The 25,205-nt window shown below is 40.1% G+C and overlaps 1 protein-coding gene and 1 pseudogene across 1 annotated transcript in view; both read left to right on the forward strand.

Annotated features, from left to right (window-relative positions):
- The first annotated feature begins 159 nt into the window (after positions 1-159).
- Positions 160-25,205, forward strand: part of LOC115665344 (putative disease resistance protein RGA4) — a 59,815-nt gene continuing 34,769 nt past the window's right edge. The window contains exons 1-5 of the mRNA XM_056305635.1: positions 160-253; positions 2,259-5,706; positions 6,502-6,771; positions 6,860-7,274; positions 7,357-7,524. Coding sequence (XP_056161610.1) covers positions 2,278-5,673 — 3,396 coding nt within the window. The 5' untranslated portion in view covers positions 160-253; positions 2,259-2,277 and the 3' untranslated portion in view covers positions 5,674-5,706; positions 6,502-6,771; positions 6,860-7,274; positions 7,357-7,524. The remainder of the gene's footprint in view (positions 254-2,258; positions 5,707-6,501; positions 6,772-6,859; positions 7,275-7,356; positions 7,525-25,205) is intronic.
- Positions 8,876-11,860, forward strand: LOC130135835 (glutamine synthetase leaf isozyme, chloroplastic-like; annotated as a pseudogene).

The following is a 25,205-nucleotide window of genomic DNA, read 5'->3' on the forward strand; positions in this document are numbered from 1 at the left end:
AACCAAAAAAAAAGAACTACAGGATCACTTCCGACCAAAACAAAGAACTATAGGATCACTGATTTGTTTTCACCAGCATTTTCATTGCCTTTGCAAGCATGTTAGAAGAGTAAACACTCGAAGCACGTAAAATCTTAGACAAACCAATCACGGACCTTGGAACCGTTTCTTCACTGCTTCTTATCTTGTTGCTTGCATTTCATTCAGGCTCGCTGCTGTCAAATTCGGTCCTTCGGTATCACCCATACTCCTGGTAATTTCACTCTCGGTTATTTTCACCATGCGTGCATTGGTTTATTGTTTTGAACTATAGGATCAGTGATTTGTTTTCGCCAGCATTTTCATTGCCTTCAAGAACATGTTAGACGAGTAAACACTCGAAGCACGTAAAATCTTAGACAAACCAATCACGGACCTCGGACCCGACCACGGTGGGTCCCACATGCATATTGATTTAGGCCTCATCTTGTAATGTGCGTAGAGGATGAGAATTCCTATCTTCAACAACTCAAGTTGGTCCACCTCCTGCGGTGGATTTCAAGCTCTACACTTTCTCAAGCATCAGCAAAACAATTAAAGGCTTATTTTTGTTTTAATTTTTTTAATTTAGTCTCGTTTCTGATGCAATGCTCATGGGAAATAACCTGTAACAAGTCCCTGATAATGATATTTGTTAGTAAATTTAGGAAATTGTATAAAGGAATAATATATTTATGAAATATGAAACAAACCCTACACGAGAATTCATTGAAGTATGCAAAAGGGATTGTAGAGAAAATTTCATTAAGAAATAATGATTAACACCGTTCCTATTACTGATGGGAGGATGAGCGTGTTGCAATTTAACAAAAGTAGATACATGACATGCATAATAAATTATGCAGAAGAAGACTAGTCATACTTCGTATGAAAAACAAACGATTATAAGCATATTAAAATAAATAGTTGTTCCATTTTTTATATGTAAAAAGAATAATAAACGTTGTTGAAATGTTTTGAATTTGAATCTAGATAAAGGAAATAAGAACAGCCTGTCTATAAGTCATTAATAGAAAAGGCAAAAATAACTTTAGATTAAAAGATAGTGGCAAGGTAATCGTATGATTAAACACTAAATTCAGCAAAGATTTTATTGTGTATATTGAATAGAGCTCAATAAGAAGAAGAATGTGATAAGGGATAGAAATAAGAGCCAGACTTAAAAGACGAGAGATGACTTGTCTCATAGTAATTGTTAAAGAAAAGCTATAAATTTGAATTGAGTGAAGAATTCCAAGCTAATCAATATGATTATAATAGGAAACTGAAAAAGTAAGAGATTTTATACATATTGTATATGCTAGAAAAAGCGATGGGTATGTCCGTCATATTGCCCCTGCATAGGAATATTTTTAAAATCTAAATATAGGATTTATTTTCTCGAGACCTAAATATAGGATTTTTTTTTTGGTTGAACTAAATATAGGATTTTACATTGCATAAATCTGCAAGTTTTGGAATTGCCTAGTATGGGAAGAAATCTTTAAGGCAGTTTTTATTTATTTATTTCGAGAATAGGAAACAATAAAGGAACACAAAAAAATGTAGAAGCATTCATTCATGGGAAGCAAATAATTTCGAGAGATTAGCAAGGAGAGTGAACTTCCCTGATCAACTATATTGTTTTAGTAAAATAATAGCAACAAAGTCACGTGACAATATGAAGGAGAGTTTTGAATTGAGAGGTGAAGTGTTGGCATCAGAATGTAAACAAATCCATTATGTTACCTAAGCATAGAACTTTCTATTTTCACATAAAGAATCCCTATTATAATTACACACACACTTATATATATATATCAATAACTAGTTAATCGTAGCTCACATCTTAGACTACCTGAATCAAAGTAAACTAATATTTCCTAGGTTTATATCGTAAACTTTGTTACCAACTTTGTCATCCATTAAATCCATCCAAGAGTATAAAGAATGATAGGTCATCTTTTTGACAAAAAGGTAAAGAATGAAGCCTTTGAAAAAATAGAAGTGTCCTTGCGAGCATCGGATGCGACCTCAGTGGGTCCTCATGTTTTATTTAGACTTGCGTGGATGATCAGAATTCCTACCTATAATAGGTAAAGTCGGTCATAGAAGTTGATAATAGATTAGTCAGGCTTTCGATTTACCAGTCTCAGGTGAGCATCAGCCTTAACTTGTTATACATGTCGTGAGAAGTCTCTAGCCTTGGACCGACTAGACTAATATCTTCCTATCCACAGAGAGACAGAGAGAACAAAAATGGCGGAAGCTGTCATCGTTGGTATTGCTGGAAAGATCGTTGCTAATCTAGTTCCTGAAGCGATAGAAAAGGTTGGAATGTTATGGGGCGTCAAGCATGAACTCGAGGCGCTCGGAGACACCGTCTCCACTCTTCAGGTTGTACTAGACCATGCAGAAGAGCAATACCACCAGAGTCCACAAATCCAAGTTTGGGTTGACAGACTGAAAGAAGCTTTCTATGATGCACAGTACGTGCTTGAAGAATTCAATATAGAAGCTATGCGACGAGAATTGAGGGGCCACAATGAAATGATGAAGGAGGTAAGAACATTTTTCTCAAGTTCAAACCAGCTTGCTTTTAAAGTGAAGATGAGTTACAAACTAAGAGCAGTGAGGGAGAGAATAGAAGCCATTAAGGCTTATAAGAAATTCCACTTGGACGAACGCCCCAAGAGAGATTGGGGGAAGAGAGAAGAGACGCATTCGTTTATACGTGAAGGAGATATTAAAGGCAGAGATGAGGACAAAAGGACAGTTATAAAATTTTTATTGGATTCAAACGTGAATGAGAACGTTTCCATCCTTCCAATAGTTGGCATTGGTGGGCTTGGAAAAACGGCACTTGCTCAATGTGTCTATAATGATGAGATGGTTATTAAACATTTTCACTTGAAATTGTGGGTTTGTGTCTCCAATGACTTTGACATAAACAAAATAGTGAAAAATATCATAGCTTGTGCAAAGAACAAAGAACTAACTGAAGTTGCGATCGAACAATTGCAAAGTGAACTAAGAACAATAATTGATGGAAAGAGATATCTCTTAGTTTTAGATGATGTGTGGACTACGAAACGAGAAACATGGCTAAAGTTGAAAACTTTATTGATGGGAGGTGCTCGAGGAAGCAAGATCCTCATAACCACACGCCTTCCTTTGGTTGCGGAGATCACCCGCACTACTCTAGCTCATTATCTCAAGGGCTTATCTGACAGTGCATCTCTTGATTTACTAATGCAAATGGCTTGTCGAAAAGAAGAGACGATACAAGATCCTGAAATGCTAGCTATCGGCGAAGCTATAGTTAGAAAGTGCTATGGGGTTCCATTGGTTATTCGAACTGTTGGGAGTATACTATTCATTAAGAAAACTAAACCCGAATGGTCGCATTTCAAAGATTATGAGCTCCCAGATGTGTCTCAAAGGGACGAAGACATAAAATCTATTCTTAGGCTAAGTTACGACCATCTTCCTTCACATTTGAAGCAATGTTTCGCGTTTTGTTCATTGTTTCCCAAAGATTATCAGATAAAGAAGCAAACTTTGGTCGATCTTTGGATGGCAGAAGGATTTATCCAGCAATCAGATAGAAGTCAGCATTTAGAAGACATTGCTCATGGATATTTCATGAAACTACTTTGGAGTAACTTCTTCCAAGATTATCAAGAAGATAAGGGGACTTGCAAGATGCATGATTTGATGCATGATCTAGCATGCTTGGTTGCAGGGACTGAGTGTTGGGCGGCATGCGATGACAAAAAATCCATACATAAGAGAACTCGTCACATATCATATGGTTCAACTTTCAATTTGAAGGGTGAACTTCAAATCACACGCGTGCAAGCAAGTGCACTGAGAACATTTCTATGTGTTGCTAGTGATACGAAAATGAAACCAGCGAGTGAAGTAGATCTACACCAACTCATTCAAAGTTTCAAGAGGTTGCGTGTCTTGGCTCTGCATACCACATATGTCGAGAAGGTGTCAAGGTCGATTTGTAAGTTGAAGTATCTTACATATCTCGATCTCTCTTACAATGAAGCACTCAAAAGGCTTCCTAACTCCATTACAAAATTGCAGAATTTGCAAACACTTAATCTCTGCGGTTGTAGTGCCCTTGAAGAATTGCCAAGGGGTATAAGGAAGTTAGTCAGCCTTCGAAATCTAGACATAGGTGGTTGTTTACAACTAAGTTATGTACCACATGGACTAGGGCAATTGAGTTCTCTGCATAGGCTAACACGCTTCATTTTGCCCAAAGATAAAGCTCTTGCTAAGGATTGTTGCGAACTTGGGGAGCTAAATGGGCTTAATGACATCCGGGGAAGCCTTAGAATTGAGAATTTGGGAAGTGTGACAGATGTCGAAGCAGAATCCAAGGCTGCGAACTTGATAGGGAAGCGGTCTCTAGAATCTTTGGCACTTGAATGGGGTTATTTCAATACCGATGATGTCGCAAATAGAGACGAAGCTCTATTAGGTGGATTGCCGCCGCACTCAAGTCTGCAGAAGTTGGCGATCAACGGATATAACGGTGAGATTTTTCCAAGTTGGATGATGGATAGCCTCGTGTCTTCCTTGCCCAATTTAGTTGAGGTATGCTTTTTCAATTGTGCAAGATGTAAAGGTCTCCCTCCACTAGGCCAACTACCTCACCTCAAGACTTTAGATATTCGGGAGCTGACTGAATTGGAATACATCGAGTTAGGCCATTCATCCACTTCAATAGCATCATTTCCGAGTCTATTGAAATTAAAGATCATTAGCTGTATGAAATTGAAAGCCATGCCACCAGCTCCACATCTCAAGGAGTTAATGCTGAGTAATGCCAACCCAGCATTGATAAATATGATAGTTGGCCTTAATAAGTTGAAGATTCTGGATATCTGGATGATGGAGTCTCTAGAATGTGTGCCCATGGAGTGCTGGAAAAGTTTCGCCTCGCTCGAATCTCTTAGCATATGGGATTGTCCTCAGTTGACTTCCCTCTCAACACCACCACCATTGGGTACGCGGCATCAATCCAACCTGGTGGATCTCGATTCTTCGAATTCTGAGGAGCTGGATTTATCCAATCACGACGAAAGCAGCAGCGGCAACAACAACCACCTCATCTTGGAACTTCACAGTCTCCGCTCCGTGAATCTCTGGAAACTTCCAAAACTAGCATCTCTCCCGCAGTGGCTTCTCCAGCTCAGCAATCTCCAGCATCTCTCTATTATGGATTGTAAAGAGCTGGATTTATGCAAAGACGAAAGCGGCAACAACAACAACCTCATCTTGGATTTCCATGGAGGACTCCATCAGAGTCTTCGGTCCCTGTATATCGAACGCCTTCCCAAACTAGCATCTCTCCCGCAGTGGCTTCTACAGCTCCGCAATCTCGAGCGTCTCACAATTTGGGGTTGCGACAATTTGAAGGAATTACCAGAGCAGATCGAGGCCCTTCAATCACTTCAGCGGCTTGTCATCCACGATAGCCCCTCGTTGACGTCATTACCTGAAGGAATGCGAAAGCTTGCATCCCTTACTCACCTAAGAATCGCATATTGCCCAGAATTGAAGAAGATGTGCAAAAGAGATGCAGGCGAGGACTGGTACAAGATCGCTCATATCCCCGACATAGAACTTGGATGATGTTAGATCGAGCCCTAATTTTCTTTACTGAAGGTATGTGGGGGCACCTTGTTTCCCAAATTTTACATGAACAATTTTCGAATACAATGCCACTGAGTTCAGCATCATCGTTAATGCTTTTTACAGGTTTTTGATTTTGGATTGTTGGTGCCTCTAGAGAATTTCTTTGCTTTGTCCTTGCTCCTGATCGTAGTTCACTACTTCTGTTCGGCGTCATATGAATTTGTTTTGTATCTTTTGATTGGGCTCATTGCTTGATCTGGTGAAGATGAGCTAAGTTTGTTGATTTGGCTCCTCAAACTGGACTCGCAGCTCGAAAACTATTATGATGTGTGGTCGGTGGCTGCTATTTCAATAGCATTTTGGTTTGGATCATCATGCTCTGTATTTCAGAAGCGGTACTTTGTCATCTCAGTTTATCCCTCTATTTTTGGGCTAGAATCGAATTCAAGTGGGCGAACACTACGCCGCCCGATCTCTAAGCTTATACCTCTATCGAAACCGGTGTGTGTAAAATTGTTCGTGGCAATTGACCTCGCTGTTTATGCTTCAAAAATGCAATTTTTTCCCACTTGAAACTAGTCTTCAAAATGCGGTTTCATGAGATTAAGCTTAGGGTAAAGGTGTTAAAACTTGCTAAAGAGACCCTTTCTTTGAAGTATTCCAGTCCATTCTTTTATCTTTTCAAAACTAAACTCTCGTGCATGCCAGAAGGCCAGGTCATACAAATAGAGCTCGTCGTTTGAACTATCTTCCATGAGATTAAGCTCCCTTGTTATTTTTGGCTTCAGTAGATATGTCTATCACTCACATTGGCTTATTTTTCAGACTAGGCAGAAATGGCACAGATTTTTGCACCGACGACGTAATGCCAGATAAGGATCACAAAGAACTCACTGACTGCCAGTCCCATGACAGGAAACACATGGATTTCTCTCTTGCTAAAACAGAAGAAGAGTGGAAACACCAAGAGCTTTTCTTAGTTCATCTTCAGGGTGTATGCTTTGAAGTCCGAGAACAATACTAGTACATGCTCGAGAGTCTTCTCAACTTGGACGTCACGCCCTACACCAATACAATAATTGCATAATACATTTGGTATGTTTTCATGCTTAAAACCTTTGAGTGTGGTGCACAAAAAGATGAACAATACTAGAACTATTATGTACTCACCGAAGAATCGCAGGTTGCCCAAAATTGGAGGAGAGGTGCCACAAAGATGCAGGCGACGACTGTTACAAGATATCTCATATCCTGCGGACAGAGTTGATAAAGTTATCTATCAACGCTACATGATTCGATTGGGGGACATGGACAGATCGCTGATAGGTTTGGACATTGCTTTAATCTCGAACATGCGAGAAAAATGAAGAAAATTCGTTCTTTTCTTCTTCCAACTCCGAGATTGTTAAATCTGCCTCATGACTCATGCTGTAGATATAGTGTGCAATCTGCTTATTTGATTTCACAAGGAGCAAAATGCCTGCACAGTTCTGGAAAACTCTCATAGATGAAGTGATGAAATGTTTCTCTGTTGAACGGCTTCTGGTTTGCTTCCCTTGAACGGAGGTTCTGACATAGATCTGCGTAGCAACTCAAGGGTATGATTGGTGACAATAAAATATGTCGTGTTTTTCATTTTTACACGCTACATGCTACTGATCTATTAATTCCTGAAATTAGGCAATCCCTAGACCTGCTGAGCACCCATTTGAACTTCCAAAGTGGAATTACTATGGATCAAGTACCGGTCAAGCTCCAGGGGAGGATAGAGAAGTGATCTTATAGTTAGCATTTGACAGCATTTGACATTCTTGATTTGCTTCTTAGCCATTCTGCAGAGGTTCTCAGGTAAATCCTTTACCAATTTTTAGCGACATCTTAAGCAATTGAGTAAATATTTGACATTAAAAGAGGTCTTATCACAGTTAGAGTGGGAGTCTAATCTATGACTTCTTCATTTTGATCACTGCAAGGTTGTCCTGTTCAGTTTGTTTGGTTGACAATTGACATGGACTTCATCTCTTTGTGACAACAATGTCTACAAAAGAAATGTGTGGTGTGTGAGGCAGAATGAATGATCGAAGCAGTAGTCATTGTTGTCGTTTCTTTTCATGAATAAATCAATCACCACCAATTTTAAGTCTATGTTGTGGACCTCATGTGGAATCGATTTCTCTTGTATCCACTCGTCTCAGATTTTTCTTGTTCTGTGACTTCAAGTCCTCATAGTGATAATTGCTGTGTTCGGTAGTCTTGCTCTGCCATGGCGATATCTGATGGATATTTTTGCCAAAGTGATTAGTAAGGGTACTTTGCAATTATGCCAAGTTTGTGAAAGAAGAAACAACTTCAATGTGATTGCCTTTTGATTGCGAGAGGAAAGAATTAGTTGCACTGTCAAAATTCACGAGTTGATCATCCATTATATCTAATGAAATATCAGAATAACATGTTTGCTGATTGATCCTTGGCAAGGTGGAATTTCATTAATCTCTTAAACTGTTGCACTCTGCAGTCTGCTTACTTCAACTATGTAACTGTCCTCAGTTTTTTATATGTTCACGAGCTCATTTTTGGGAATGAGGCCTGAGAATAACCTTGAAATGATTCCAAAAGGAGAAGTATTGTTATGTCGCTGTGTTTAGTCAATTTTTCAAGGAGAATGTGGTATCATCCTTAGGGCAATCAATAAGACTCGCTATTTATGCTTCAACATGTAAGGTTTCCTACTTGAAATTGGTCTTCAAAAAAACGGTTTTATACTTTTCAGTGCAGGCACTTGCGAAAGAGACCCTTTCTTTGAAGTACCAGTCTATTCTTTTTATCATTTCAAAACTAAGCTCTCTCATGCATACTAGAAGGCCAAGTCATACAAATAGAGCTCGTTGTTTGAATTATCGTCCATGAGATTAAGCTCCTAGGTTTTTTGTTTAAGTAGATTTGTCTATTACTCACACTGCCTTATTTTTCATACTAGGCAGAAATGGCGCAAATTTTGGCACCGACGACACAATGCCAGATGAGGATCACAAAGAACTCATTGATGGCCAATCCCATGACAGCAAACACATGGATTTCTCTCTTTGCTAAAACAGAAGAAGAGTGTAAACACCAAGAGCTTTTCTAAGTTCAGGGTGTATGCTTTGAAGTCCAAGAACAATACTATTACAGGCTTGAGAGTCTTCTCAACTTGGACGCAATGCCCTACACCATTACGATGATTGTTGAATACATTTGGTATGTTTTAATGCCTAAAACCATTAAGTGTGTTGCACAAAAAGATGAACAATACTAGAACTATTCTGTACTGAGATTACAAGTTCGCATTTTTCTTCGATCTGCCATCTGAATAAGTATGTCATGTTATATGCACATTCAACAACTGATACCTTTTCTTTTTTTTTTCTTTCAATTTTTGCATTAGCGAATCTTATTTCACATTTTGATGTTAGTCTAACTATGAGTCAGGATCGGAGTTACCGGCATAGATTTGCACAGCACATCAAGGGTATGAATAGCAACAATAAAATATGTAGGGTTCTTCTTTTTGCATGCTACATGCTACTGATCTATTGATTCCTGAATAATCAGTTGATCCCTAGAGCTGTTGAGTATGGATCAAGTACTGGTCAAGCTCCAGGGGAGGATAGTGAAGTGATCTAATCGTAAGATGACATAAACCAAAAACTCTCGTACTATATTTACCTTCACATCATTCCATCAAGTTCTTGATTTTTTTACAGCCCTCCAGCAATTTTCAAGGATCCTTTCTGAGGCAGCAACAATATCATGGTAATCATCCACGAATAAGTATTATGTTGTCAAAAATTGTTCATCCATCAGATCATCTGAACAGGTTGATCAAACGAGAAAGGACGTTTCAATTAGTTTACGAAGAATTATTGTTCGTCTGTAGGTTTTTTGTAATTTATACATACCAGCTGGCGAGCTGATCCCCGCGAACAAACGTGCCAGGGTTGCTGAAATTGTCAGTAACCCGAAGGTTATCAATGAAGTTTCATGGTGGGAAATCCAAAAGCATGAGTTTTCTATTGTGAATTAGAAATTTTTGAAATAGACAAGTTCATGGCTTTTGCTAAATGTTCATATTAGGTATGGGATTGAGCAAGCAAACACCCTACTGCAGACAAATGTTCAATGGCCATTGGGTTGGCCTGCTGGAGGATATCCAGGTCCCTAAGTGAGAAATTGTTTCCCAATGAATTTCCCAATATATTGATGGATTATAGGCTAAGTTGATGAGAAAATTTGTATTATGATGTGAGGTTTTATGTTCATTTAGGGGCCTTATTACTGTGGTGTTGGGGCCGTTAAGTCATTCGGCCGAGACATATCCGATGCTCACTACAAGGCTTGCTTATATGCCGGTATCAACATCAGCGGCACCAATGGAGAGGTGATGCCTGGCCGGGTAATATCTTACCCCCATCTTGCCTGTTTTTTTTACATAAAGGAAAAAGAAAGAAAGAAAGAAGCACATAACTGTTGCCATCAACACTGGCTTCTATTGTGTAGTGAGAATACCAAGTAGGACCAAACGTGGGAATTGAAGCCGGAGATCATCTATGGTGTTCAAGATACCTTCTTGAGGTGAAATTTCAAGTACTTGCTCAAGAAAATAATGGAATGCCATTAACGACAAACAGAGTAAGTGCATACAGACACGTTCTACAGTATTCAAATACTTGATCATTTATGTTGCTTATATAATAGAGAACAACTAAGCAAGCTGGTTTTGTCCTCACGTTAGATTTGAAGCTGATAGAGGTAGCTAACTTCACCATCACCATTTACTCAATATAATAACCCAAAGTTGATAAAAACATTCCCTTCCTTCTCAATGTGACTGGAATGGTGCAGGATGCCACACTATGGGTTCACACCATAGAAAAAACGTGGACTTGGTTAAGTATTTTTGTTCAAAGAAGGACTTTAAAGAGCGTGTCCCCGTCTTTTCTGCAATACAAAAAGCATGAGAGAAGAGGGAGGCTTTGAAGTGATAAAGAAGGCAATTCTAAATCTCTCACTTCGCCACGAGGAGCACATTAGCACCTATGGAGAAGGAAATGAGAGAAGGTTGACAGGAAGCATGAAATAACCAACATCGACATATTTTCTTGGGTAATGCTCAGAAGAAGCATGCCAGCTATTGGTCAAATTCGAAGATTGCACTGTTAATGACCTCAAATTTTGTTGTGATGCCTGAATTACTTGAATTGTTATGCAGGGAGTTGCCAATCATGGTTGCTCAATCCGTATGGGCCGTGACACTAAGAAGCAAGGAAAAGGTACTATAACAATGACCATACCAGTTCCTTTTGTGCTCTGTCTGAATATCAATCAGAGATGCTCAACTTTGATAGATAAATCCATAAACACTACCATGAGAAAATAATAGACATATACATATACATATATATATATATATATATATATGAGTATTCTTTATCCTTCTTGGTCTCAGTTGATTCTATCCTTGCTACTATGCAAGGAATTTTTACTTTTTGCAATCATAAAGCATTCCCACAATTTTGCTTCCTAAACCGAAGTTGAGACTTGGACATCTCTATTCTTTTAGTGCCTCAAAATACTTTCTGGAATGGTTCAGTATTTCTGAATATCAATAAAATATACAAAGTTCACCTTCATTGCTTAGTTAGTTAACAGCTTAAAATGATATACAGGTTACTTGGAAGATAGACGTCCTGCCTCAAACGTGGACCCATACGTTGTGACCTCGTTACTTGCTGAAACTACAATTTTATGGGAGCGCACCATCGAGGCTGCAGCTCTTGCTGCTCGGAAGCTAGCATTTGAAGGTCTAAAATTCAAGCTGTTAGTTAAGAAAGGTCAAATACATTAATTAAATCAACGGAGACCTCCAAGCTGAGATACTATGAACCGCTTTTCCTTCATATTTAGGTCATTGAGAGAAGATCCTCGTGTAAATAAAGCTTCCTAGAGGGAGAGAAAATTAGATGTCGAAGCTCGGACCTGGTCTCCTTTACATTGGTTTCATCCTGCATTGCATTTGCAAGTAGTTTCACCGTTTTGGGCATTTGAGTTCACCATTACCTGTCAGTGTCGTGAACATCTTCCTATCTTTGTATTTTGAGTTACTTCGACATTTTAGCGTAATTCATCAAAATTTTCAATGTCCTCATATACTGAATTCATTCAATTTGGTATGTCCAATTTTCTTTTGAATAAAAGGCACTTTGACTTTTGATTCAGTAAACATGAGATGCATAGTTTCATCTCTTCCAGTGTCTTATTGAGAGAACTTTTGGGGAGTAAAAACAGAATGCAATTCTCGGTGTCGCGCAGTTTGGCCGTGCAACTTGGCAAGTTCTTTTTATTTGCGAGGCAAAGAAATGTTCTCATCGACATGGAAAGTGCAGTACAACCATAGAAACGGCAATTTGGCAGTACCTACCAATTTGCTTCTAGAGAATTGAATGTTACTCTAAGGTCCTTTTTCTTTTCACCTCCTCACACCAATTCAACCGTCTTATTCAACAGTAGAACAAATAACTAATAATGATACTGATGATAACTTATCAATCATTCATATCTAGCATGTAGCAAAATTCAAGAAGCAAGATAGGTGTTTCTGTTGACATAATGATGAGAAGACATGCTGGTTGGACTTCCTCGGCGATTCTAGGGTCCGGTTAAGGGAAAATCTGAAAAATTTTCTGCAATTAATAGATTTATGAAATTACTGATAAATTTCTAATAATGTTGATAAAAAAAAAAGTGACTGGTAACTCGAATGTTGTCATGACCCTTCCGAGAGGAACCCCCAAGGAGGTTTGATGGTATTGCCAAGCCGGTGCGAACGCGAGATGTCGTAAGCGCAAGCCTGTTGAGGCCAGTTAGAAGCCCAGTGAAACATGAGAGGATATTTCACTCTTATGCAACCAGAGATCTAAATCTAGGGACTTGGTTACACTAATTTATCTTACTAGTACCATTTTTGTACCTTAACTTGTTTGATTATCAACTAAGTGTCACATGCGGTCTTTTGTCAAATTATGAGTCCTAAAGTACTGTTTCCGCTAAGTGTCCATGCTATGTTTATATTGATATTGATCCTAGAGTGCACTCAGCTAATTGAAATGAAGATATACTAATCAAAACATGAAGGCAATATAAAGAGATCGACACAATCTCCAAATAAATTTTGATGATACCCAAACTATCCTTAGTATAATATCTACATTGTCTAAGTGTAGATATATTCAAAGGACTGAGTGATACTCATGCTGTAAATCATTGAAGAAAAGATCACAAGACTGTCATTGGAAGTTTTTATAAACAGCACCATCGATCACAAAGATTAGCTAAATGACAATGTTCTACTAAATTTGAAGAGATCAAGTAACGGATTATTTAGGTAACATATTATTTAAATTGACTGTTGTCTCACTATTATAGCCGTTGTTGACTGGACTTGCACAGCAGAAGATTCGGTATAGAGGAGAACAGGTCGTCTGACAGTTTGTTAGAGCTGCAGCTACGGAAAGCAGCAGAAGCTATTTCAGGAAAGTTTGCAAAAGTTTCGAAAAAGGCTATATGGCCAGTGAGCTCCTAGAACAGCAGCACCGACGGACTCTAATGACTATCTTGCCTCTCTAAGACATTATTAACGGCCATATTGAAGATACTTATAAAAGAGAAGGTCTTTAAAGTGAACAAGTAAGAGAGTGCTCATAAAATTCCAGAAATTTGCTACACGCTGTGTACTGAGCAAAGAGCTCCTGTCTATCCATAGCACTTGTTGTATTGTAATTGTGTTGAAAGATTGAGTGTACCAAGCGACAGCTGCACCCAACTCCTAATAGTGTGATCTATCATTTGATAGGAGTGATGTATGCTGAGTGTAACTTGTTCAACAATTTACTAGTGCAATCCAGTCCAATTTGTAGCTGTTAGTGGCGAGAGTGGACGTAGACTTGGAATCAAAGTCAAACCATTATATATTCTTGTGTGCAGCTGCTTATTCTTCTGTTTATCATTTCTAGCATGCAAGTAAATCAATGCTTCTCATACCTCTGGTGAAAATCGATATTTACTTATTACATGCTGTTTTCCGTGAAAGTTTTCGAAACCTTTAAAGCAACCTATTCAACCCCCTCTTTAGGTTGCAAAGTTAGTCCCAACAAGTGCCACATGCGGTCTTTTTTCAAATTATAAGCCCTAAAGTACTGGTTCCGCTAAGTGTCCATGCCATGTTTATGTTGATTTTGATCTTATAGTGCACTATGCTAATTGAAATGAAGATATACTAATCAAAACATGAAGGCAATATAAAGAGATCGACACAAAGCATCAAAAAATGCTACAAAGATAAGTAAGGACAATGTGTGGAAAGTAAACCCGACACAAGCCAGGCAAAGAATACACATGGCCTCAAGGATAGTTGTCAAAAAATTTTAATTATGTCAGTTGAGTCTTAAACCATTTCAAATTTGCCAATTGAACCTATCCGATCAATTTTGGCCAGAAATTATCGATGTGGACACTAGTCGTCCTCTGTGGTATGGTCAGCATTGGCGTGGACAATTTTTAATAATAATTTAATTTTTTTAATTTTTTTTTATTAATGTTTCTATTTTTTCTTTTCTTTTTCCTTTTATCTTCTATTTTCCTTCTTTACTTTTTTCCCTTTTTTTCCTTCTCTTTTTTTTTATTATTTTTTTATTATTTTTCCCTTTTTCCCTCCGCTGGCCATCGCCAAGCCTAGTCGATGGTCAGCGAAGATTGTGGGCCTTAGGTGAGGGCTGCCCTTGTTGGCCTTGGGAGAGGGACGCTCTGGCCTGAGCCCTCACCTGCCCAGGTGAGGGCAACCCCCGCCCTTGCCTGAGGCCGGCGAAGGGAAAAAGGGAAAAAGAAAAGCAAAATAAAAGAAGTGAAAAGGAAAAAAAAGAAAAAAGTAAAGAAGGAAGATAGAAGAAAAGAAAAAAAAAATAATTCGAAAAATTTTAAAAATATTCTAAACTTAATAATATTAGAATATTATAAAAAATTATCAACGTCAACACCGATCGTGTCAACACCGATTGTGTCACGTAGAACGGCCGGCGTTCACGTCAGTAATTTCCAGTCAAAATTGGCCTAATTGACTTAATTGGCTAAACGAGAAAATGTTTTGGACTCAATTAGCACAATTAAAAAGGTTTATGACTGAATTGGTGTAATATGTTTATGACTTTTTGGATAATTTTCTCCCACGGCCTTATTATTGAGCCTCCCCGTGAACTAGAATTAAATATAGGGAAAAAACCACCAAAAACCCCAAACTTTGCCATCTGTGACAGATTTACCCCGAACTTTTTTTTGTGACACCAAAAACCCCGAACTTTGCTTTTTGTGACACATTTACCCCAATGTATTTAGTCCATGGGCATTTTCGTCTTTTCTGCTTTTTCTTTTTTTTCCCTTTCCGGCGAGGGCCTCGCGCGGCAGCGAGGCGCCTCGCCGGATCCGGCGAGGGGGCCTCGCCGGCGTCGGGCGAGGTTTGCCCTCGCACAGGGCGGCGGCCCTCGCCGGACTCGAGCGAGGTCGACCCTCGCGGCGTCGGGCGAGGGTCGACTCGCCCGAGCTCGGGCGAGGGCCGCCCTCGCTCGCCCGGGCGGCGGACCTCGCCGACGCGGCGAGGGTCGCCCTCGCTTGGCCGGCGAGGCGGCCCTCGCCCGGCTCGGCGAGGTCGACCTCGCCGGCGTCGGGCGAGGTCGACCTCGCCTGAGCTCAGCGAGGTTCGCCTCGCTCCTGGGCGAGCGAGGCCGCCCTCGCCCGATCTGGCGAGGTCGACCCTCGGCGTCGAGCGAGGGTCGACCTCGCTCCGAGTGAGCGAGGCCGCCGCGCCGGATCTGCGAGGGCCGCCTCGCTCGATGCCGGCGAGGGTCGACCTCGCCGAGATCGGGCGAGGCCGCCCTCGCTCGCCCAGGCGAGGGCGGACCTCACCGACGCCGGCGAGGGTCGCCCTCGCCCGGGCGAGCGCGGGCGGCCCTCGCCCGGACTCGGGCGAGGTCGACCTCGCCCGACGCCGGCGCTCGCCCAGGCGAGGGCGAACCTCGCCCGACGCCGGCGAGGCCCCCCTCGCCGGAAAGGAAAAAAAAAAGAAAAAGCAGAAAAGACGAAAATGCCCATGGACTAAATACATTGGGGTAAATGTGTCACAAAAAGCAAAGTTCGGGGTTTTTGGTGTCACAAAAAAAAGTTCGGGGTAAATGTGTCACAGATGGCAAAGTTTGGGGTTTTTGGTGGCTTTTTCCCTTAAATATAAGGCTAATTCTGACAAAAAAGAATTCTCTACTAAAAGATACCCACTAAACAAAACTTGAAACAAAGACACGTATCGAAGAGATCCATATATGCAATTTTTTTATTTCTTATTTTTTATATCTATATTTTAGTGGAAGAACAGACCACATACCTAGAGATGGATAGACATAAACAAAAAAATATATATTAAAAAGGAGAGCGATTTAGTGAAAGAACCTCAAATACTATAGAAGCTGTGGAACGAAGAACTGCCCGAAGAGATACAAAACAAAAAGATTCAATCTTGAGACTCCTCCAGTCAAAGCCACAGTGACGATGACGATGTTGACACCTAAATTTTTTGCCCAAAAATCATTTTCGAAAAATTGGAACTTGTTTTTCCACAAAAATATTTTGGAATTATTCTACTAAAAAAAAAAACGGAAGAGCAAGGGCCAAGGATTCGAGTGTAGCTAGCCGAGACCTGAGGGATCAAATTGCAAATGAACCAGCAAATTGGGGCCAAAATGCAATTTCCAAAAGTTGGGGGACCAAATCGCAAAATTTGTAAAATTCGCCCCCAAGCCCTTAAATCATCATTTTTAACCCTAATCAACCTTGAAATTGAAAACGGGCAAGGTAAAATTGATCAGATCAAGCCAAAAGGACTAAATTGGCTCAAATCGGGCATCCTCGAGCAAGAAAATGGCTAATTTTGAGGGACTTTCCTGCAAAATTGGGCATGGAAAATTGCAGATTCTGATTATCATCTTAAACTAATATACTTCAACTTGCAAACTGATCAAAAATTCCGACCAAATTAATGGATTAAAGCACTTAAATCAGCTTCCAAAAACCGGTCCACGATTTGGTCTCAATTCGAGGCTGCTGAATAGCCAACTTTGTGGCCCCACCATATCCTACTCAGCCAGCCGATCAGCGTGAACTCCGGCCGAGGTGTGAGACCATCATTAGGAGTGCAAATGGACAAAAATTTTCCAGGGATAAGCTGTTGAAGGCACGTGATAATCTCAGTCAAACCTGCTCACTCAACAGCTGCAAAGTATGATGATTTTGGAGTCAGAGAGTTGGTGAAGAGACTCAGTTTGCAGGCTTGGTAAGTGGGCAATCACGGGCTAAAAATCTGGTTGGATTCGGTGGATAGGATCTCTGAAGCACGTTATTTTGGGGGATAAAAATAAAGGGATGAGACAAGAGGAGAGGGGTTCACGGTCGTTCCAAAAACTCACCCTCAGACGCAACTCAAAAAAAATCAACCCAAAAAAGTTCCAGATTGGCTTTTGGAGAGAAAAGGGAGATTTTCATGAACTTCGAGCCAAAATTAGCCAAAACCTTCAACTAGAGAGTGGAACTACATTCAAATAGCTTTCCAACCATAGGTCGCACGCCCCAAATGGATGTCGGGAAGCCACCCAAAATCCCCTCGAAAAGCAGCCCATTCTCGGGTCAAGAGAGAAACCCAGAAATCTTCTGAGTGTTGAAGTCAGACGGTTACTGGTGAGGGAAAGTGGGAGTTTTTGAGAGACATGAGGAATATATGAGGATACCTGTGACTTGAAAATTAAACTAGAATACATTTAGTTTGGGTTAGTGTCAAATTAGTCAGAAAAGGAGGTCGTTGATTCTGGTTTTGGAGACCAACAAAAACCTTCGTTGTCAGTTCCTTCTTTGCAGATCTCATTTTCCAGTTTGAAGAAGCCTAGTTCCCCGCGCCCTTGGAAGACAGGTTTTTGGTTCCCTCGGCCAAGGGATACTTCAAAGAGAAACTAGGAAGCAAGGTGAGTATCCTACATGTATTTTTGTTCAATTTTGAATATGTTTTAGTTATGAAAAAATCAAGAGAAAACCAGCCCAGAGAACTGATTTCTGAGGCTGGAATTTTTCTAGTGTTAGAGCTCCTTCATGAGCCCTAAATGTTTGACTTGCTACTCCTCTTTGCATGCGTTTTCTACCTTCGTGAGCTTGATGAATGTTATATGGGTGTACAAATTAGGCTGAGATCCACTTGGTTTGGTCTTTGAAGCCCCGTGTGAACCATGAGATCGCTTGCAACTTGAGTCAAAAGCCAAGCTAACCCACATTGATTCATGGCTAGTCATTATGAACCATGCATGTATGCTTCTTGGGGGGGTTGTTTCGACGTGTTCGCTTGATCATTCTCCATGATGCTTGTTTCATTTAAAAGTAGATGTTACGTATATTCTTTCAGATGAAGTGATGTTTCCCATAGATCTTGCACGTGATGAGTGTCGGGGCTTAAACCTGGGCATGTAACAGGTTTGCTTGACTTGGGTTTAAACCCAAATTTGCAAAAGCAGCCCGAACCCACATATTGGAGGCCGATTCCAACTTGGTTCTCGTGCGTTTTAGGTTGTGATTTCTAGCTAATCTTGTTCTTTGCATGTGATAATATAACCTTGATACTTTGGTTCCACTTGATATTACACACGGAGTAAGATTGAAGGCCACGAATATGGCTCGAGGAAGCCATTTGGGGCATTTTAATGCACACCAAATGCTCGACGAAATGCCCAAACCAAGTTTCGATCTTGAAACGGTTGATTTGAGCCCGGTTCTCGTAATATTCATATTCTGAGTTGTTTCATGTTCACGTAAACCGAGCATAGGCCGATTTAGGGAATTATTATTTTTTTAAATAAAAAACGAAAATTAAAAAAAAAATAGAAAAATTTCGAAAATCCAAAAATTGGAAATTGGGCTTCAGAATTGCTTTTCTCTCCCTTTTTGTGTGATTAGCGTATGTTTGATTGCTCCTCGCTTGATTCGCACGCTTTGAATTGCATGTTTAATTTAAACTCGCATGTGGTTGATTATGCATGTTAGGTTCATGTAGTGATTGTTGCTTCCTTTAGCTTGGTTAGGAATGAATTTTTTAAACTCCCAGTTAGTGTGAACACGTTAGGTGGTGAATTGAGCAAGATTAGGTACCGAAAAGGCACTAGTTGGTCAATTAATATAATCAAGTCCCCGTACCCATTGAATCTCTGGTTCGTAGAAGTAAAGCATTTCTCCCCTGCTTTGCTTGGGTGTCTAATCGACCCACCAAAAACTGATTAGTGGCGACTCCTAGGTGAAATTGATTTCCATGTTAATAACTTTAACTTAAGTCGCGAATTGGTATGAGCTTGGGAGAGCTCGAGCTAGGTTTAACTTAGTAATCCATTAGCCTAACCCCTTAGGCGGCGGGGCCGGTTTAGGGAGGTCGCGACAGACGAACACTAAGAAAAAGCCAAGAATGATTCAACCAAGAATGACATTTGTACATCAAAAGAAATCAAGTGACACATTGTACCAAAGTCAGGGAATCTCATACAATCACACCAAGCCCATTCATTTGAGGACAGGACTCGAACATTTGAAGAAGACATTTGGCCATTGAAATTCGTGGGCTAACAAACCGAGGTACTGAGTCATAAGTATACCGATTCTCCTATTGTCGACTTATAATTGACACGCCAGCTTCAGCACATGTATCCGAGATAAGAATAACTGTGCAACTAAGTCAAAATAAGAATACGATACAGAAACATTCCAATTGAGTCGACGTATGAAGCAGAGCAAAAATGAACTAAGCATCATAGATTGAGATGGTCATTCAAACACAGATTACAGATTGCAGCAAGGAATTACAATTTGGACTTGATGTTACTGCTCGAAAATGAAGGAGCAAACAAAGAAGAAATCGCAAGTACTTGAGAAAGGGTATGTCACTTGGAAAACATAAGAGAATCATACGCGAGGAAATACTATTGTTAATTTCTATTTCGCCGGAATTCAATCCCGCGACGAAATATTTTTCACTGAAAATAGTTCTTCGGCTTTTTTTTTAAAGAAAAAGGACCGGATTCTCTAGCGATTTTGGACAGAAGATATCCAAGCGAGTAATAGAATCAACTAGCTTAAATTGAAATGATATAAACTTGAACACTGTGTCGAAAGTTAATCAACGACAAGCCCAAAATGTACAATGGCTTGGAAGTCCCCTAGAGAAAGGGATGTCCCTCATGGAGAAGCTTTTGAGCTCTGGTTCCTCGTAACAAACTTGGTCGAAAACCCAAGTATTGACGCCAATGGATACAAGTACAAACAGACTTTGACTAAATTTGATCGGCGATAAGACTCGACTCCACTAGAATATTACGCCGGAAATGTAGGATTCATCAACGAAAAACAACGCAGCGGAATATAGAACCCCAGACACGATCCATGTGTATATTGAAATCGAAAGGGAATTTCGACGCGTACCTTTTTCAGATCGAAGATTAATCGGCAACGGATTGTGTCGGGATAAGCACCCAAGTGTTGCGCCTCTACCGGTATCCACACACGCGAACGGAATTCTCCAACGATCCACGTGCTAGCGAAAGATCTTGAAGTTCCTTTTCTTAAACGCCGAATAGAGAACGATTCTCTATCGTAGATATTCTCCTGGAGACACTCTCTCTAGGGTTTCCGCATTCCTTGGAGGCATGGAGGCGAGTGTAGACGTGAGACTCTCTCACTATCTTTATATATAGTCTCATAGGAAACCCTAATGGGCCGGGCTATTTGGGCCCGCCCAAATTATCCACCTCCAATCGTATATGGAACGTTATCTCATAACGCGCACGACCGCGTAGATAATTTAAATAGGAGAATAAATCTACTTCTAAAGTAGATCAAGGTGCATAGAAAATATTAAGTCCGTTCGCGATTATGTGTGACCCTGTAGGTTCACTACACATTAGCAGTGTGCACAAAACCCTTTTGGCCCACAAGTCATAAGCGGTCTCTAGCAAGACATTATGACTACCTAAGTATAATGAAGATCGGTTTTCCGATACAACCTAATCCACAACTAATATTAGAGTATCAACCTTGATTGATTCTTAGGGCAGACCACTAACAGGAAATTGGGTAAGGACGCAATTCAGGGATAAAGAAACACGTCGGGCGACGTGAATCTGAAAGCTACTACTAAAGGCTATAACTAAGGAATTGAAAGTACTATGCATGAAAGCTTAAAGATAAATAAAAGATAACATTTTATTTAATTTGTGCAGGAGACATTCTGTCGCTCCACTAGTGTTATTTATAGGAAAAATGGTAACTGTCTTTTGATGATGTTCAGCAGTTATGTTTCTGGCGGTTACGCTCTTTTAAGAAACTTTCTGTCAACCTCGTCCATATCCTTTTGTTTCCGCATAGTAACTGCTTCTAGGTGATGCTTGGTAACTCCCATTGACCTTATCTGGTCTTCTTCGCTTCCGTAAATTCAATCCCTGTTCTATATAACTGCTCTTCAGGCATAAGACAATTTTATGGCCATCGATGATCACTTCATGAATGGGTTTTTTGAATGGTAACCGTTCCTTCCTTAGTGCATATCTTCAATGTTATTTACTTCGGTAGTTTTCAAATTTCGAATGGTACCAGAACTCATCACCGGCGCCAATATTAGTGGTTATGTATCGTCCGTTACCATATTTTAATAACTGGACACGTCATATTAAAGATTATCGTCATCGATCAGCACATGTTGATTCTTGTACCTGTCGATAGACCAATATGTGCAGGATCTCACCCGTGTGTTGTACAAATGATTACCTCTCCTTATTCACGTGTCCTTCACGTGCCTTCTCTTAGCCGCATGTCATTCACACGCCTTTCGTTAGTCACGTGCCACGCACACATAGGTATATAGACGACCAAATTATTTTTGGTGTCAACAATTTCCAATTATAACCAGCATATCTGTTAAAAAATGAACTTCCAATTTCTTGGGAAGAATGTCAAGGAATAAAGCACACTTGAACCAATAAGGCATTAAATTGACTCAGAACTTCATATCAACGAGTCGATCTCGATATCTCATCCAATTTCTCATTCTTCTCTTTTACCGTGAAATTCCAGCACCATCCACTTCGAGTATCAGAGAATAATCACCCACATATATTGTTTGGGTTTAACATGACACTAACGCTTAGATCTGAATTTAGAATTTGAGAAAAACCTGAAGACATGGCACCGGCCATCACCGACAGAACGACAAGATTCCAGCCCGGCCATTGAAGAGATCAGCGACAAACTTAATCTGGACGAGAAACACCAAGTATGGATAGAGACCGGAATATACGAAAATGAGCAAGCAATTGAACAGAGAGATGCTTGACTTAGCTTATTCGTTGGAGATGCGAAACTGGAACTTCTACGATCATCGCCAAAGTGCAGCACGAACGTCTGGAGCTTCAGGAACGGATGGACAAAGATTGGAACGCGGAGAGCTAGCTCCTGAACCAGCGGGAATAAAGGATCCGAAAACAGAGCCTCTGGTGCGTCGGCTGAGCCTCTGCCGAATATGAATCAGGAGGGAAAAGAGTTCCGTTCCAGCTAGAGAGATAGGAGAGTCACGTTCGCCAGAGCTTCATGATTGGGTTGTGGAGTCTGTCGATTGCATCCTCCGCCTTTCGTCTCTGGTTCTCCTTCTTGCATCCATGGAATTTAGCTCCCAACTTTCATCCGATACTCCATGGAGGATCCGAGCAAAGAGAGAGATCCGTACTTCCCTCCTGCTGAGGTCACCGAGTTCGCCCCCAGCTGCACACCACGCCGAGTGCGTTTGTGGCTGCCGGAGATGGAAGGCTGGCGACTAGCGGTGGTTGGCGGTGGCTGTACGTGTGTGTGGGAAGAATGGCCGAGAAGAAGAAGTCTCACCGTTCTCTCTTACTTGCTATTATATTATTATTTTTTTATATTTTTGAGAAAGCAGATTCCAAGAAAACTAATTCTATTTTAGAAAATGTACTAAATGCCTAAGTAATCTAAATTGTAAGAATTCGACATTTAATTAATGAGACATTTTTTTTTGTACGAAAGCATGTTCCAGTTTTTTCTTTAAAGTATTAAAAATGATCATTTAACAAAAATTTAGATGTTAATAATTGTCGAGTTACTTGTTAGGAAATTACCAATACTATTAGAAATTCACCAACTTTCAAATGAATACAAACTCATATTAAATTTTAACGGTATTACAAGTACAATTCCAACACTAAAATAAATTTACTAATCTTCCAATAAGTTAGTAATTCATCAACTTCTTTGAACCATTACTAGTGAATTTAGTCAAATATCAACCCTACAAGAAATTTACTAATATCCCAACAAATTAGTAAGCTACCAACTTCTTTTAATTCTACCATTGTTGCTAATAAGATACTAGCACTATAAGGAATTTACTAACACCTGATAAATTCGCAAATTACCAACATCTTTAAAATTTACACCAAATGTCAACCGTATAAGGAATTTGCCAACATTTCATGAAATTAATTATTTGCCAACTTCTTTAAAATTTTACAAGATTGAGTAGTAACTCCCAACACCGTAGATAATTTACCAAACATCCCTATAAGTTATAAAGTTAGCAACTTCTTTAGCATTTTATCATTGTGGTTAGTAAAATACCAACGTATAAGGGACTTAGTAACATCCCATTAAATTAGTCCATCTTCTTTGAAAGCTTATATGCATGGTTGGAAAAATATCATCCCTATAAGGAATTTACTAACCTCATTAAATAAGTAGTTTTATGTTGATACCTGAATATTCTTGACGATCCAAATTAGAAAATTCGAGGTTCGAGATCCCGATGATGGCGAGTCTCGTTTCTTGACCAAAAAATTAGCTAAGTGTCTGTAGTATCTCAATTTGCATGTAGAAGTTAGGAGCTTTGCATTTCATCAGCAATTAGGCATCATTTTTATTTTAATAAACAAAGAGTTGACTTTTTTAGGTTGACTGTTGGTCAAACCTGAAAAAGGAAAAGTCAACTCTAGATTAAAAAAAATCACAAAAAACCGTAAAGAATTAAGCTGCCAATTTGGCATAGGTTTTCGGAATTAGGCCTTTAGCTTTTAATTGTTCATAAAAATGGCCAAAGGTTGACTTGTCGGTCAAACCGAAGAATTTGACCCTTGATCGAAAAATAAGAATTTCATCAGCTTCTAATCTTTTTTTTAGACATTTGATTTAGGGGCAGCGAAATTAAGAGACGTCGAATTCGATTAAAGAAGTTTCAACCTATGTAACCTCAGAAGCCGATTTGACCATTTAGAGTATCAGACTTGGCACTATAAGATTTGAGTTACTTAACCCTCAAGATCGCGTCCACACAAAGCTCTAGAGAAGGAATAACACCTGTTCTTTTTCCCTTTTTGGAGAAGGGGCCGGCGGCACAAGAAGAGAAAAAAAAAATTAAGGTGGTTTCTTTGACGTTCAAAGTGGTTCTGGAAGATCGTGTTCTCCCTCTTTTCCGATCATCTTTCCCCATGCTACACCTTCATCGCCGCCGCCGCCGATCGTTTGTTGGGGATCAGCCCCATCACCGCATATTGCAGCGTCACCCTCGGTCTCAGTCATTGAGGAGATGAAGTTGTGGCTGTCGTTGCCTATTTCACCGACTCAAAACTTGTATTGAGCACTCCGGAGAGCTTCTCTATTGCCATACCGACGTCGATTGGCCCTCGTCGCTTCCATTTTTTTCGTCATTCCAGATCTGCAACTCCATTACTCTTCCCCTCCCTGTTTTTCGACCGCGAAGCGTGAAAAGCTTTGTTCTCCGTGCAAGCTTCATAACCGACTTTGATTTCGACCAGAAAAATCCCCGTCGGAGCCTCATCTTTTTACCGCGACCTGCAACCACGATCGAGACCCCTTTTCGCTTAGGTAAGGCTCAATCCACCATGATACCCTGTCCTGAGAAGAGAGTGGCTAAGTGTTTTGCGATTTTTTTTTTTCAAAAGAAATCGCAGTCTTTTCTGTTCAAACTTCTTCTCCTTGGTAAAAACATCCTATGCTGGGTCTTTTCAAGCCTAGTTGTGAATCTCGATTTGAAACGATGACTATCTATTCCTTTAAAACTGGTGCATATAACCTGTTTGACGAATTTCCAATTAGAATCTCTGTCTTCGTCCAAATCCGAGCACGTCTTGATCCGTTCTATATATTAGCGTTCGTTCGATAATTTGGTGTGCAGAAACCCTTTAGAACGATTCATGGTTACCATGGATTTTTCTGAGCAATATCTTTTCTCTGTTTTGTTTTTTTTTCCTGGTGAACCATTTGCGCGCTCATGGTCAAACGATGAGGTTCGTCGGTGAAGCGAAGGCCTGGTGAGTGGTGACAATCCCTAAAGTGAGTCCATACCGGTTTGTCCG

This window comes from Syzygium oleosum, unplaced genomic scaffold (assembly GCF_021117445.2).
Source record: "Syzygium oleosum isolate NSW1041296 unplaced genomic scaffold, Sole_v2.1 Sole_v2.38, whole genome shotgun sequence".
Lineage (NCBI taxonomy): Eukaryota > Viridiplantae > Streptophyta > Magnoliopsida > Myrtales > Myrtaceae > Syzygium > Syzygium oleosum.